The sequence below is a fragment of the Mya arenaria genome, chromosome 11 (assembly GCF_026914265.1).
Source record: "Mya arenaria isolate MELC-2E11 chromosome 11, ASM2691426v1".
Classification (NCBI taxonomy): Eukaryota; Metazoa; Mollusca; class Bivalvia; order Myida; family Myidae; genus Mya; species Mya arenaria.
In genome coordinates, this window is record NC_069132.1 from 31,676,270 (window position 1) to 31,693,429 (window position 17,160).

A 17,160-nucleotide genomic window follows, 5' to 3' on the forward strand; every position below is an offset into this window, starting at 1 on the left:
TGGATCACATATCTTAAACAAAATATTGTATTGATTGGTACTTCTTTGTTCAAATTGTTATTAGAAATAAGGTCATTATGTCAAACCTTAGAGAAATCTTGGGAAAAACAAATTCAATATATCCGCTCAAATCTTCATGAAGCTTAATAATAATATTTGCCCCGTTGAAATCTTGTATGAGTTTGAAACTAGGTCACATGGGTCAACAACTAGGTCACTAGTTAAAATCTTAGAAAATACTTGTGAACAGTCTAGAGGCCATATTTGATCCAATCTTCATAACAATCCGTCACTCTGCAGCCGTGTTGCATGTTTTTGTTGGAAACCTTTGATTAGCATTCCATCTACTTTGCCTAATCAGGCGGGGAATTAATTTAACGCATTTGCTTGTTATATAGTTTTATTTGACCAAAAAGGGGATACAAAGAAGGTGTATGTACAAGAGGCTACGACAAGTACACTTTATTGAACATATCAGGACACTTTATGTGGCAACATAAGCAGTGTCTACACAAAACAGTATAAATACATATAGTAAACTCCATTCAATTTATGTGATGTGGTTAATAAAGTATACGTATCAAATGTAACAATACAGATTGAGGGAATACAAATGCCAAACGAAATATTCGCAACACGTTGTAAAGAACCATAACAGAATTTGATTTGTATATGTAGTGGAAAAAGCAATTTCCAATTAAATGTTGTGAAATTGTATATAAGTTGAATAATTAAATAGAACAAAATAAAACGAACAAACACATTTTAATTTAAAGAAATTAATATTTTACAATATAACTTAATATAAACAGTTTGGAAAATAACACACAATATAAAAATGGGCCAATAGCGTAGAACTGTGATTAACGGTTTTACCTCTAAACGTAAAATGTTTTAATATATGCTCACATGTTTAAATAAAAACAAGTTCAATAAACAATGTTCTTAAATATAGTGAAAAGTCAGCCAGATTGCAAGTGTATCCATTAAACTTCCAGAGCAGAAAAGATTTGAAAACTTACAACGATGACGTTACAACCGATGTTATCAAAGTTACATAAAAAATTAACAGCAGTCTCGGTTGGAAAGAGACTGCTCATTTACAGTTACTATATATGCTACATAGTCAACTCACCCCTTTATCGGATTAAATGGTATTCTTATTTCACAAATCACTAAGCCATATATTAAATGATTCCGGAATAACTACTTGGGTCCGTGCCCATGCAAATGCTTACTTTTAGATATCATGTACGGCTTCTACGTAGGTAGTAAAGTGTCAGTTACACACTACCGATGCATTTCGCCGGGACTACACCGGAGATAACAATTAACAACGGCAAAACAATCGGCTCCGACGGAAAAGCACTTGAAAAAAAAAACAGTTGGACGTAGCAATACCGAAGTAGTACCGGTTTAAGAGGTGATGTGCAATCAAATACCTCTTTTCGGTCAACGCTGTAATACCAAGGAGACGCCGTTGCACTACCGATATGCTGACTGAAGCTATTGCGGAGTGGTACCGTTGTTCTGCCGTTGTACTACCGGTGTACGGAAGTAGAACGGTATCACATCGCTAAGAATGGTAGTACAGCGTTAGTACATCGGCAGGACTTCGGTATCACATTACCATTACGGTACACATTGAGGCCACCCGAGAGCCGCATATTCATTACGGGGCTCTATCGACATAAATGAAGCCGTACCGGAGTACTGACGTTATACTTCCACTGTAGTCGCGTTGCTCACACGGGAAGCGCAATGGCAGCTCTTTTTAAGTATGTTTAAATAGTCATACCGTCGCCCCTCCCCCCCCCACCCCCTGGCTATATTTTGCCGATGTTCTGACGATGTCCTGACGTTGTTATACCGTTCTTAGCGATGTGATTCCTAGTGTACAAAAACGGACTTCATTTGCTATCGATAATCAATCGAATCGGACCAAGCACATCAATTTACTATCGGACAATATTCTAAAGTTCATAATATCATTTGAAATACATTTTTATACATAGTATCATCATTATCATTATCATCATCATCATTTAAATGATTTAACCATGAATAAGCAAGGTTGATAGTTGATACTAAAATGCTTTTTAGAAAAAAAGTATTTTTTATAAACTTTTACTGTCTTGAATAACTTAACAAAATAACTTAACAATAAACACATACTTAATAATTTCACGTCATATGCAAAATGATACACACCGCATCAAGTAAGATATCTTATTTACTATTTTATCAGGGCTTCAATTGAAATTTGACAGGGGAAGTTTGAACTTCCTAGCCGTCACTGTAGGAAGTTTTTCTCCCTAACATGGAATTATCAAGTCTCTCAAACACTTAGATTGTACAAGAATTCTGAAAAAATATGAAATAATTCTCAATTAAAAATGATAGCTCAAAAAAGTGAATTCAAAAAAGTAATTTAATTCAAAACTTACCGGAAACGATACTTTAAATGTAATATTGTAAACATATTTTGATATCTTAAACTTTCAACCATTAACCTTTAAAAGTTTTATCCAAAGTGTTCGAAGTTCCTTTACTTTCAAGAACTCAGTTTTGGATTTTTTAGCCTCATTAAAGAGAGTACAATAACTATGATACTATATAACAAAGTAATACACTTACAAACTTCCTTTAACGGAAGCCCTAATTTTAGCCAAGTAGCCGCATATTTAGAAGTTGTTAACATTCGATAACATGTTAGATGGGATATTTAAAAAAAAAACACAACATCTTTTACTATTTTATGTAAATTACTTGTTTTACAGTTTAACAGTTTTATTAATTATGTGTATTGGACTATTGTTAATGTTTCTTATGTCTGATTCAGATTCATGTATAGCGTGTAATGAGATAATTAGGCCGCTGTTTATTTTTTATAAAATAAAGACTAAAAAACAATATCGAAGCTTGCCGGAGATGGCCAAGTTGTTGCGAATGGCATTTCCCTCTCGTTGGCGCTAAAGGGTGGGTACATCATTTCCCTCATATATACTTCCATAAACGACGCCTTCTGTACCAACAGTAGCAAACAGAAATGAAGGCTGCGAGAAATACCAGCGAAGCAAGACCAATACCGCCAATTAAAAAGATGTTTAATCCTTCCTTTGATCCACCGTCTTCATTTGTGCGATCCCTAAAAGAGCGACAAATACCGTTAACATCGGTGCTGTACTAACAAAATGAACATAAGCAATATGCAATTAGACGGTTGTTTTTTTAAACCAAAACAGTTGTAACTTCTCAGATGTCTACTTGTCTCACTTTGTTCAACGGCATTTTACTTTTGGCTATATGTAGCGAATTGTGGAAGTTGGAATGAACATTGGAGACAAGTTTTTTTTTTAAATTCTTCAAGGAGTTTAGGAGATAGTTGCGGACACAAACTCCATAGCTCATACATTTCACAAAACAAAACAAGAGACCTTCTAAAACAACAGTAAATGTTAAGATGATATTCTTTTTCAATTATGTTTGGATACATACAGAAATCTTCTGTTGGTTTGATGTAAAGAAAAATTATACGTACTTCACTGCATCTACCGGGACAGTCTCCGGATGACAGGACCTTGTTTCGTCTGTTTCATCGTACAAGAACGTCGTCTTTTTTAAGCTCCCTTCAGTTGTGGAAACATACCCATGTGCAGGGGTTCCTTTAAATGAAAATGTCACGTCCTTTATTTGTATCTATAAAACGCAGTTATTGGTCATGTTAAATATGTATTCAAAACAAATATTTAAAAGACTCAGTTCAAAGATAATGTTTGTCTTACACAATTCCAATTCCAACAGGTATTTGAAACAATTTTCAGCATACTTTGTATTTCTGATTTTTGGACAATAACGTATGATGGCTATTTTTTATTTAAGGCTTTAAATACCATTTAGCAATTGTGATACTTAAAGCGGTATTCAAATTAACCATCCAAGATTGTTGCCATCTACGGAGTTTCACTGTGTTTCTGTAACAAGATTCTGGCTGGGATCTTTTGATTTTTTTAAATGTTATTGCAGCTAAATTTATTAGCCTTTGCTCTTACTATACAGCAATAATTAAACTGTGTTAGGACATTAGATATGCCATATTCTGTTGTCAGACTACAGTTTAATCGAGAGATTAAGTATCATATCATTTGCATATTGTTGGCATACCCTTTGTTTGATATTGCAATTGGATTTCTGCTGCACCATACTTGCACACGCTCAAAGCTTTGTTGTAGATGTGTTTCATTTGTTTGATTATTATAACCTAAACTGAACGGTTGCGCTCTCAGCATATAAGTCAATATTTGAGGAATTTATTATGTATAAAGTATTTAATTATAGCATTGCTATCTATATTAGAAAGAGAAGTTAGCCTAGTATGGATAATTGCTGAACTCCAGATTTCATTTCCTTAAATTCAGACTTAACGTCACAAATTTAAACAGTTGATGACGAATGAAATCCCATTAGTTTTATTGTATTTCATGTGACGTGACAAATTTGTGTTTGTGCAGTAGTACATCGCAGAAGTACACCGTGGTCAACAAGATAAAAAGCTTTTACAATGTCTACACTAATGGCACCAACGTATTTGTCCTCACCAATAGCCGAACATCATTTAGGTTTTTGAGTGCAGTGCAACATGAGTGAAACTTTTGTAACTCTATTATTTGCTCATATATGTCTACTAATGTTCCTTCATTTGTTTAGAAATGTCTGTTTTTGTACCTTTATATGTTCACATATGTCCAGTAATGTTCCCTTAATTGTTCATACATGTCTGCTACGGTGCACTTAATTGTTCATACATGTCTGATAATGTGCCCTTAATTGTTCATACATGTCTGATAATGTGCCCTTAATTGTTCATACATGCCTGATAATGTGCCCTTAATTTTTCATACATGTCTGATAATGTGCCCTTAATTGTTCATACATGTCTGATAATGTGCCCTTAATTGTTCATACATGTCTGCTGATGTGCCCTTAATTGTTCAAACATGTCTGCTTGTGTACCCTTAATTGTTCATACATGTCTGCTTATGTTCCCTTAATTGTTCATACATGTCTGCTGATGTTCCCTTAATTGTTCATACATGTCTGAAAATGTGCCCTTAATTGTTCATACATGTCTGATAATGTGCCCTTAATTGTTCATACATGTCTGATAATGTGCCCTTAATTATTCATGCATGTCTGATAATGTTCCCTTAATTGTTCATACATGTCTGCTGATGTTCCCTTAATTGTTCATACATGTCTTCTGATGTGCCCTTAATTGTTCAAACATGTCTGCTTGTGTACCCTTAATTGTTCATACATGTCTGCTTATGTTCCCTTAATTGTTCATACATGTCTGCTGATGTTCCCTTAATTGTTCATACATGTCTGAAAATGTGCCCTTAATTGTTCATACATGTCTGATAATGGGCCCTTAATTGTTCATACATGTCTGATAATGTGCCCTTAATTATTCATGCTTGTCTGATAATGTTCCCTTAATTGTTCATACATGTCTGCTGATGTTCCCTTAATTGTTCATACATGTCTTCTGATGTGCCCTTAATTGTTCATACATGTCTGCTTATGTTCCCTTAATTGTTCATACATATCTGCTTATGTTTCCTTAATTGTTCAAACATGTCTGATAGTGTGCCCTTAATTGTTCATACATATCAGCTTATGTACCCTTTATTGCTCATACATGTCTGATAATGTTCCCTAAATTGTTCATACATGTCTGCTGTTGTTCCCTTAATTGTCCATACATGTCTGCTGATGTTCCCTTTATTGTTCATACATGTCTGCTGATGTGCCCTTAATTGTTCACACATGTCTGCTGATGTGCCCTCTATTGTTCATACATTGCTGCTAATGTTCCCTTAATTGTTCATACATGTCTGCTAATGTGTCCTTAATTGTTCATACATGTCTGCTAATGTGCCTTTAATTGTTCATACATGTCTTCTGATGTGTCCTTAATTGTTCATACATGTCTGCTAATGTTCCCTTAATTGTTCATACATGTGTGCTAATGTTCCCTTAATGTCTTCTTATGTTCCCTTAATTGTTCATACATGTCTGCCAGTGTACCCTTAATTGTTCATACATGTCTGACTATGTACTTTTATTTGTTATATATGTCTGCGTATGTTTTTACTTGTTCATACATTTCTGCCATTTTACTTGTTTAAATGAGTCTTCTCATGTTCCTTTATTTGTTCAGATATGTCAAAAATAAGATACAAGTGGCCCAAGTCTTTGTGTCTTGCAGAATAATCTTCGTTCTTAATCGATTTTCAGAAAATGTATTTTGAGATTCTACTGTAAACTAGCAAAAACAAACAAACCAAGACGTTTAGAATATATCGAACTAATCATATCGCAAGAATTTCAGTTAAAATACTTCCGAGGTAGTGCTAAAACCCGGTACATTGTTTCGATATTTGGAAAAGCCGGTATCACAGTGTATGGTACCGGATTATGTTTATACCAGGGTTTTCGTCACAGTAGTTACCGGGTAATATAATACTCTCTTAAGAAATCCCGGTATCGATAGGCCCGGTATCAATGTCCACAATAATCTACTATGACTTTTAATATGTTAAAACACATAATTAACATGTATTTATAGGTAGACAGTCCGGTTAAAATTACACAATTTTAACATACTGTACATATTGAGTATATTAACTTTTAATTTAATAATCATTAAAAATCCGATAAATTAATGTCATAAACATTCGCAGATGTTTTTGTGGTGATTGTGATGTAGACTTAAAAGGTAAAAAGGGGTAACAAATAGGTATATATAGGTTTCTTGATATTTTTTCTTGTGAATCGAATGGAAACTGGGTCATTCCGTACTCTAGCCATTTCATACCCTCCAATTTTTTGAAATTGTAATTATATGGCCCATGGCTATTAAGAGGTGACATTTAGATAATCTTATTTTAATACAAACACTTCAAATAGGGATCTTTATCCGATAATCATACCTTCAATAGACAATAAATAGCGGGTCATTTGATAACGAGATTTGATAATATACCGGTATCACTGAAAAGTGATGGTATGCTACTAAACTGCATCTTCTTCCTTTAAGTCATGTTTCAACAACATTCGCGACGTCTGTGATGCTTTGCATCAAAATCTGTCTTGTATTAAATAGTGGATACTTTCCAAACAGTTGGGTGGAATCTACCATAGTAACCGTGTACTAGAAAGGCGACGAGGACCAAGTAACAAACTTTAGAGGAATTACCCTTATGAGTTCAATGGCAAAACTCTCTACTGGCATTATTAACACTTAACTTATGACTTGGGGCGATAAACATGAAAAAACTACCTGATAGCCAATTATGTTTTATAAAGGGTTACTCCACAGTGGACGCTATCTTCAGTTTAAATTGCTTGTTTGAGCATATGCTAAACAACGGAAAACGCTTGTATGTAGCCATGGTCGACATGAAACGAGTGTTTGACTCAAATAAACACTCTGCGTTATGGCAAAGTGCGGTGCAAAGTAAAACATTGTGAAAAAAAGATGTCCGATTTTATTGAAATAGCAGTCGGCTTGAAGCAGTGGGATGTGTGTTCTCTAATTTTTTTTCTCCTTATTCGTAGAAGATATGGAACTTCATATCGAAACACTTCCTACAAGAGGAATTTTAATCAAGGAATTGAATTTACTTCTGGTTATGTATGCTGATCATATGGCCTTGATAGCTGAATCTCCTGAATATCTACAGGAAAGCCTGAATGCGCTTAAAAACTATTGCGATAAATAGGGATTTCAAGTCAATAAAACATAGGTCATCGTTTTTAAAAAGAGAGGTCGTTTGAGGCAAGGTGAAAAATGGACATATGACAATGTAAACTTAGATAGAGTAAATGAATATAATTATCAAGGAATGGTGTTAAGCTCGAGTGGATCGTTCGCTTTAAATCAGAATATGCTTACGGGAAAAGGCCTAAAGGCTATGAACGCGCTTATGTCAAATTTAAAATTATTTAATTTTACACCCAAAACATGTTGTCAACTTTTTGATGCGTTTGTTAGCTCAATATTGAATTATTCATGTGAGTTGTGGAGTTATGTGAAATCTTAAGAACTAGAGGGGCTGCATTTAAGATTCTGTAAACGACTGCTAAACGTTAAACTTTCCACAAGTAATGGTTTTATTTTATTTTAAGATGTGATTGTTACAAAGGCATAAGGAAACGTTATATAAGCAACCATTACACTAGTTACCTGAGTCAGTGGAAATTGATTAAGTTGTTTTCATCAAATAAAAGATCGGTGTTAAATCGACTGTGTACTTATATAAGTAAAGCTATTGAAACAAGAGATTCACTTACAAATACTATTCTTTAATTACACTTGTATTTCTTACTATGTTTTGTTTCTGTATCATTTGTATTTATATAACAACCTTTTATGTTATAATTTTAAATATGGACCGAAAAGAAGAATTTGAAAAACATGTTTTCACATATTTTGGTGGATATAATAACATTTAAGCGTTACAAGCTAAGTGCTACGGTTTATTTTAAATGCAACAATTGAGAGTTAGTTAAAGTGACATTCTTATTCAAAACCAATACATACACTTGTATAACAAACATCAATTTTGAGTGATAAACCTTTAACTACTTACTAAATAATATTAATGCATTTATGGAAAATATTATATACTGATAAGATTGTAACCGTGTATTTAGTAGCAGAAAGCAGAAACATATTAAATGATCGGTGAATGCTGAAATAATTACTGTGGTCTACTATAGTCTCGTAACGTAGAAGTACCGTGTTTAATGCTCATTCATTCCAAATTAAACCAGGTATCCTTCATAAGAACCATTGTTTTAGACATTTATTAATCCTTTTAGGGATATTAAAACAATATTATTAATTGTGGTAAATCTTATCCGGGAGTAAGAGTACATATTTAAAATTTTGTTGTGTGTGCTGTGTTGACTTTTGTTCTTTGTGGTCGCAAAATGAACTGTATGAGACTGTTCCATTCTGTGTGACCCCTATTTTTACTGTAGGATCTCCGATTTGTTATGTGGGACCCCATCTGAGCTGTGTGATTCCAATTATTTGTTCTGTTTCACACCTTTTCTGTATTATGTGGCCCCCAAATAGGGCATCTGGCAGTAACCTGCTGGAACCCTTCGTGCTTTGCTCTGGAAAACCCTCATATCATAATTGTGACCCATTCTGTTACGTGTGACCCCTATTTCTGCTTAGTGGCCTCAATCCCATACGTACTTTGTGACCCTCATTTGGCCTATGTAACAACCCTTTGCGCCGTTAGACCCCCATTTGTGCTATGTGACCCCCATTTGAGCTATGTAACCCAAATTTATGCCTTTAGACCCCAATTTGTGCTATGTGACCCCGATTTGTGCTGTGTGGCCCCATTTGTGTAGTTAGACCCCCAATTTGTGCTGTTTGACCTCCATTTGTGTTATGTGACCCCCATTTGTGCTATGTAAACCCCATTTGTGCTGTTAGACCAACATTTGTGCTGTACGACCCCCATTTGTGCTGTGTGACACCCATGTGTGCTGTTAGACCCCCATTTGTGCTTTGTGGTCCCCAAACCTGGTTGAACGGTCACCTGCTTTAAATGGCCACCTGCCTTAACGGACCACTCCAAATTCCCCCCGTTCGTTTTTACTATATAATGTACGTGCATTAAGCGGCCAACTGTCTAACGCGACCACGGCCACTAATTTTTGTCCCCATGAAGCCATATAATCAATAATTAGCGGCCACTAATCCCTTGTCACTGACACTTCCGCTATAATATTTTCCAATACACAGCTTTAATTGCGTATAGAAGTTTACGGAAAATAACGACGGCCTCGGGTATCTCCGTCATCCAATGAAAATGAAAATTGCATCACACGATTGTCATGCGTATATGACTCCAAATTCTTCATTGTTACCCATCGTGTTCTGCGTGGTTCCCATACCTGCTATGTGCTCCCCATTTCTTTAATATGACCCATTATGTTCTGTGTGAATCCCATTTGTGCTGTGCGACTCCTAATTGTTCATTGCGACCCGTCGTGTTCTGTATGTTTCCCATTGGTGCTGTGTGACCCCCACCGGTTTGTGGTGTGAGAACCCTATTCGTAATGTGTGACTCCCTTTTGTGCGGTAAAACCTCATTTGCCCTGTGTTATCCCATTTTTGCTGTGTGACGCTTATTTTTCTGTGAGAACTACATTTGTGTTATGTGACCCTAATGTTCTGTAACCCTTTCTGTATTTTGGCCCATCGTGTTTTGTGTGACCCTCATTTGTTCTATATACTAAATAAATGTTCACTGCCATGTAATAATATAAGGGAGGTCGCTAACACATCCCAGCCAATCAATCAATCATACCGGAACACATACGCCGTTGGAAATCTTCTTACCTTAAACTGATAGAGACAAACAGTTAAAAATAAACGCCTGGTTATATCAAGTGTTTACCTTTGTCGAGAATAAAGACTTCGTCAAGAGGCGCCTGGATGTTTGACTTTAATAAAAGACACTTGATGGCGTTAAGTCTGGTTTGTTTGTCTATATAGATTAAGTATTTCCGAAGACCGTTTACACTCAAAGTCATCATATTCGTCTCCTTGCCCTCAATGTTGATGTCTTCTCCATCATCATTTTGTTTCAAGATAAATACATCAATAATATACCAAACATACTTCTGGTGCACTATATTTGATAACTCTTTGAGATTATCGTGTTTCTCCATGTCGCTTCTAAGTAATGTATGAAATCTGCTTTTACACCTTGAATCTTCTCTTTCAAAAGAATCGATCATTTGTCGAACCTGGCTGTCCCACCATTCCGACTCTGTTTGAAGAGTGCTGTTTTGCTTTATTGTCTTGTAAGAAAATTCGATAATTATCCCAGTTTGAGTTAGATTGAAGAAGAAGTCATTGAATTCGTTCATTCCAGACATATTGCATTTAGAATTAGTAGCCATTAATTCTAAAAGCGATTGATCTGCATTCGCAAGGGACTTTTCTAAACGAGAAGGGAGACTTCGAATATCTGCGATAATCAATGCAGCTTGCGTTTCAAATTCTTCTTTCTTTACGCTCTGTGCATTTCCACTCGCTAATAAATATGATTTCAAATCGAGAAGAGCACTCTGAATTTTGTAGTTCACTTCATCAATCTTTGACAAGGACATCGTTTCCTTTATGCTTCCGTATAATTGTGCTTGGACGACAGCTAGCTTTTCAGAGAAGACCGTGATTATTTCATTTTTTGCTTTTTCCAAATCTGCAGGAGAGGCCGTGTCTTGGTCATTGTTCCCGTTAACAATTTCATACACGAAATTGGCAATTTCAACAGATGCTGACACAAATGCTAAAACATTCACTGCCCTTCTTTCGGTGTTTTTGGTCTGGGCAAAAGCATATAGCAAACTTAAAACGTATATCACTTTTAAATCCATTGTTGATTTTTCTTTTTTCTCTTTTACAAAATATATCTGAATCGAAACCCTCGGTAGAGTACGTAGATTCGAATAACCGTTGATATTTTTTGTAAGACTCTTTCGACAAAGGCCAAAAGAAGTTTCCTTTTGTATTGTACCATGTGTTTTTTTTCTCTCATAGAAATCAGCTTCCTTACAGCCGCTGTAAAATTAAATTTTGACCCCGTTGAATACTGACCCGATTTTTTTTTCAACGGATGGCGGATCAATTTTAAACGTTGAAAATTGACACCGACCGTTAATTAATGACCTATTGTTGCGTAAAAAATTACCCTTGTATATGATGGCTATTTATACAACGGATTCCGATTAGATACATCAATCTTATATCCAATTAAGACCAATATTGAATATCACCCCAATTAAAGTCGGGCCATTTATCAATGTTGAAAACCCCCGAAAATCCCAGGCAATGTTTTTACGGCCATTCGGTACAGATTTTAGTCAAAATATTTTTTATTGTAATTTATAATTTGTTAGTGAAATGTTTGGTACAAGTTGAAAATCGTGTTTTTTTCATGGACCATATCTCTGCTAATACTTGTCAGATAAGTTTGGTAACTGTATGTACCTGTTTCAGATGGATGTTCAAATATAGTAGTAACGCTGTTTGTAGTTGTTATTTTTGCTGTAGCTGAAAAGAAAAAAAACAACAATGCACTTTAAAACTGTTCATAGAATAAGTATAGTCCCTTGACATGAAACATTGTTGCTGTGTATAACAAAATTATTATTTTTATTAAGTGTTAAATTAACTGACTGAAAAGGAACATATCTCGTACAATCATGAACTAGTGCTTTACAAAAAGGTATTTAAAACATGAGTTTGTATGCATAAGAATAACTAGCGCAATTTATGGGTGGCTCAATGTTTTCAGATAAAATAAAAAGAACGATATATAAGTTATCATGATGCGAAGCAGAAATGTGGTTTCTAGTACTATCTATACAACAAGCTGTCCCAATCAAGTATGATTCTCAGGACACAAACGAACTCAGGCGTGCAGAGCGTATGAACTCCTATTCCGCCAATTTAGAAAAAAAAATATCATGGTTTTTTTTTTAATATACTTATATTCGTCTAAAGGCATACTTGGTGCCTACCTAATACTTTATTTTATAGAGTGGTGATTCATTCGTATATAGAGCAAATCCGTGGTCGGCTTGTAAGGTGCTAGAACACGGCTGGTAACGTGCTAGAACTCGCTGGTTCCCCCTCCCCCACACACACACACACTCATATTAATGTTGTCACATTGTTCTTATACGTACGGAAGAACCAGTGGTGTCTATACAATCTGCATGAATTCTGGAAATGTCACCAAAGAATTCGATACTTGTTAAAAACCCTACACTGTCTTGCACCAGGATGTACGCAATTTAATTGAAATCATCGGCACATACCTTATAATTGCACATGCTAGGGTTTTAACAATATTATAAAATTTAATTGACCTTACCCCTTGAAATTATCCATATTTTTATTATATACTTATACGTACCAGAACTACCATACAGTTCGAATGCTTTGCTTTGAGGATGTAATACGATAATGACTCAAAAGAAGTGATATTATGCTTTAAATGACCTGTTTATATATTTTTGTATTATATGCATAACTATATTGTATAAAATTATTTTAAACAAATAAAAAGCAATTTGGCCTTAATTTTGTGCTCTAGCAAGCTATTTTCAAAAAATGGCAAACTTATATGGCAAATGATTTTATCTTATTAAAGGACAAAATTACACCTTTGTTGAATTTCAAATCAATACGTAAGGATTGTGATTCTTTTGTCATTTTTTTCTTCTTTTGAAAATACACAGCGTGAAATCACCCACCGAAACTATCAGCAAGAGCTGCCACAGAGACAGCGCGCTCGAATTTTCCGCCGATTTTAAGCTTAAGGATTGCAATGATTTGGTGAATCAAAAGATCACTGTAATATTAGACTAAATGCAAAAACGTTATCAGATTTTCTAGGTTAAATATTAAAGTGGAAAAAGTGCAGTATATGCAAGATAGAGATATCATACTTGATTGTTTAAAACTATCATGCAATACATCAAGAAGTTGCTCAGTTATTGACTGATATGTGCTAACATGCAAAACCAGAATTTGTATGTCAAATAATAAAAGTCAAAATTGATATTATATGCAAAATAGAGTAAGAAGGTTTGAAGGTTGGGTATCCGTTAACAAAGTTTCAATGCAATACCGATTTATTTGCTGAGGTATTGACCTAAATGTGGTTACATGCAAAACCTCAACCAGAATATCTTTGTCGAAAAAATATAAAGGGCCATAATTTGCATGATATGAAAAATAGAGTTATCTTACAAGTAGGTTTGACGGTTGAGTACCGTTGTTTTAATTATCAACACAATACATCAATTAGTTGCTGATATTTTTACCTATGTTTAACATATGTTTGCTTACATGCAAAACCTTGGCCAGACTGTGTAAATCGAATGATAAAGGCCCATAATTTGCATAAACAGTTTTATCTTACTTCATTAATTTAGTAGGTTTGGTAGTTGGGAACAAATATCCATAGTTGCAATGCAATGCAATACATGAAGTATTTGAGGAGATAATGACTAGAAGGTGTTGACATGCAAAACCTTAACCAATGTGTCACACCAACGCCGACTCCGACGCCATCGCCTATGTCGATGCCAAGGTGAGTAGTAAAGCTCTCTATTTTTCGAATAGTCGCGCGTCATGTTTGGTTTAAATAGTATTCATAAACATAACTTGCGAATATAGAATCATTCATTGATCAAGAGCATGCACATATACAATGAAAAGATCAATAAAATCAATACCATTTCAATGCAATTATTTTGAAATCTCATAAAGGAGCACTTGGAAAACCGATGAACTTACAAAAACGGGGTTAACTAATATAAATACTCAATTATTCTTTGCATGGTGAAAGAGAAGCTTATGTTTATATCTGATGGTGACGCTTTTTATAACGTTATAACATTCCTATAACTCTGGTTACGATGCCCTGAATCAGCGATTACTCTTCCAGAAACATTATAACACACACGCACACACGCACACACGCTCACACGCTCACACACACACACACACACACACACACACACACACACACACACACATATATATATATATATATATATATGTGCATACAATACCTAGTGCGCTAACTACTCTTACTCTAACAAGGCACCCCGGGTTCGATTCCCGGACTGGCTGCATGTGAGTATATATAGTGTTCACCATGCCGAAGAAGTGGGTTCTCTCTTGGTACTCCAGTTTCCCCCCACAACACAAATCTCTTGCACGCGCCGCCGATGATGGTGAAATCAGGGTAGGTAACCGAGAACAACGAGGAGACTCCTGCATGCGCCGCAGATGATGGTAAAATCAAGGTAGGTAACCAAGAGCATCGACGAGACCCCTGCATGTGCCGCCGTTGATGGTGATATCAGGGTAGGTAACCGAGAGCAAAAACAAGGCGCCGATGATGGTGAACCGGGAAGGTAACCGACAACGACGACGATACTCATGCACGCGGGGCCGATGATGGTGAAATAAGGGTAGGTAACCGAGAGCAGCGACGAGACTTCTGCATGCGCCGCCGATGATGGTGAAATCAGGGTAGGCGACCGAGAGCAACGACGAAAATCCTGCATGCGCCGCCGATGTTGGTGAAATTAGGGTAGGTAACCGAGAACAACGAGGAGACTCCTACATGCGCCGCCGATGATGATAAAATCAGGGTAGGTAATCTAGAGCAACGACGAGACTCTTGCATGCGTCGCCGATGATAGTGGAATCAGGGTAGGTAATGGAGAGCAACGACGAGACTCCTGCATGCGCCGCCGATGAAGGAGAAATCAGGGTAGGTAACCGAGAGCAGTGGAGAGACTCCTGCAGGCGCCGCCGGTGATGGTGAAATCAGGGTAGGTAACCGAGAGCAATGACGAAACTCCTGCAGGCGCCGCCGGTGATGGTGAAATCAGGTGAGGTAACCGAGAGCAGTGGCGAGACTCCGGCAGGCGCCGCCGATGAAGGTTATCAGGGTATGTCTGAAAACACAGTACAACCAACAAATAAATAAGCATGCAGACTTTTCAATTGTTGTTCCAGTTCTTTATCCTTTCTCGGAGAAATTGTTTCTATAAATGACCTGCACTGGAGGGGAGGACCAGCTGATTGATCATCAGGGATGACTTCCTGACTGACTGAAGAGGTGCCAGATACGCGGAGTCGTCCAGGACAATGCCGTGCTGTTTTGTTAGAGTAGATGATTAAGTGTAATTTCAGGTTATCTACCCTGGTGAGAAGGACCAGTATATAGCTGAGATCCTCAGGGATGACTACTTGTCTGAGAGACGGGCCAGGAGCAGGGGGTACCAGGGATATGGTGTCGCCCAGGTCAATGGATATATCTTTTATGTAAATAATGATTTAATATGTGGAATTTCAGATCACCTACACTGGCGAGGAAGATCAGTTGATTGCTGAGATCCTTAGGGATGACTTCCTGTCTGAGAGGCGAGCTAGAGCCAAAAAGTGCCAGGGACGCGGAGCCGCCGAGGCCAAAGGGGTACAAGTATTTATGATAATTAAAATCTGATTCTAAAAAGAAATAAATTAAAACTGATTTAAAGATACCAAAATCAGCTTAATTCAAAACGGCTATAACGAAAACTTTATTATTCACCAAATAAACTCCCTTCAATGTCTAATGGTGGATTATTTTTAAAGAAATTTTAACGGCAAAAAAGACTGTGTTTCAAATTTAATCGATTGTTTATATGTATTTTTTTTCTTCTTTTCTTTTTCAGAACAGCGGTTGAAGAAAATTTATAGACAGAGTGCATATCTTCCTAACGAAATTTCTCCTTCTCATTAAGGTGCTAAATAATTAATTTATTAATAATTTTTTTATACGTGTATGTATGTATATGAAAATGAAAATTGCTTAAAAAATAATTTAATTTTTGCAGTTTTTTGTGCTGTAATAAACGATTTCATATAATTTATTAATGTTCTCGTTATAAAATTATTCCTTTAATTGACATAATAGCACGAGTGTGTGTATCTATAAAAGTGCTGAGGGACGGTAGTGCTTAAAGGTGGCAGCAGTAATGCAACAACTGGTAGTGTAAATGAAGTTATGTGCTAGAAAGATAGTGATTTGGACAATACAGCATTACTAGTCTGTTTGTTTTGGAAAACAAACAATGGATGTTGTAGGGCAATGTTAACAAAAGATGTTTGTCAAACATTATTGCCCCAAATGAGCGCCATGTTGTCAGGAATATTCGGACAATTGAATAAAATATGCATGGACCAAAATGACAGCTAATGTATCATTGACATCGGATGCCTTTGAGGAAGTTTTAAGATTATGACCATTCAGAGTGTATGGATAGAAGGTAGTTTTAAATCATGTTCAGATGATGACTGATATTTGCAGATAAACATGTATCCTTTTAGCAGCAGGGAATAAGTGAGTATGACGTAAATTTAATGACCAATATGAGTTGTGACATTGATCTTTGACATTATTACCTTCAAATTCACATGGGGTCATTTACTAGTCATCTCCACACCAAATGTCAAGTTTGAGGGCCATGGGCGCAGGGATTGTCGAATTA

General features: G+C 36.0%; 1 protein-coding gene across 1 annotated transcript; it reads right to left on the reverse strand.

Moving 5' to 3' along the window:
- Positions 1-1,838: 1,838 nt before the first annotated feature.
- LOC128209718 (uncharacterized) lies at positions 1,839-11,522 on the reverse strand. The gene is made up of 3 exons (XM_052913886.1): positions 10,491-11,522; positions 3,542-3,665; positions 1,839-3,148 (listed from the first exon to the last, which is right to left on the reverse strand). The coding sequence occupies exons 1-3, from the start codon at positions 11,473-11,475 to the stop codon at positions 2,998-3,000; spliced, it is 1,260 nt and encodes a 419-aa protein (XP_052769846.1). The 5' UTR covers positions 11,476-11,522; the 3' UTR covers positions 1,839-2,997.
- Between the last annotated feature and the right edge of the window lie 5,638 nt (positions 11,523-17,160).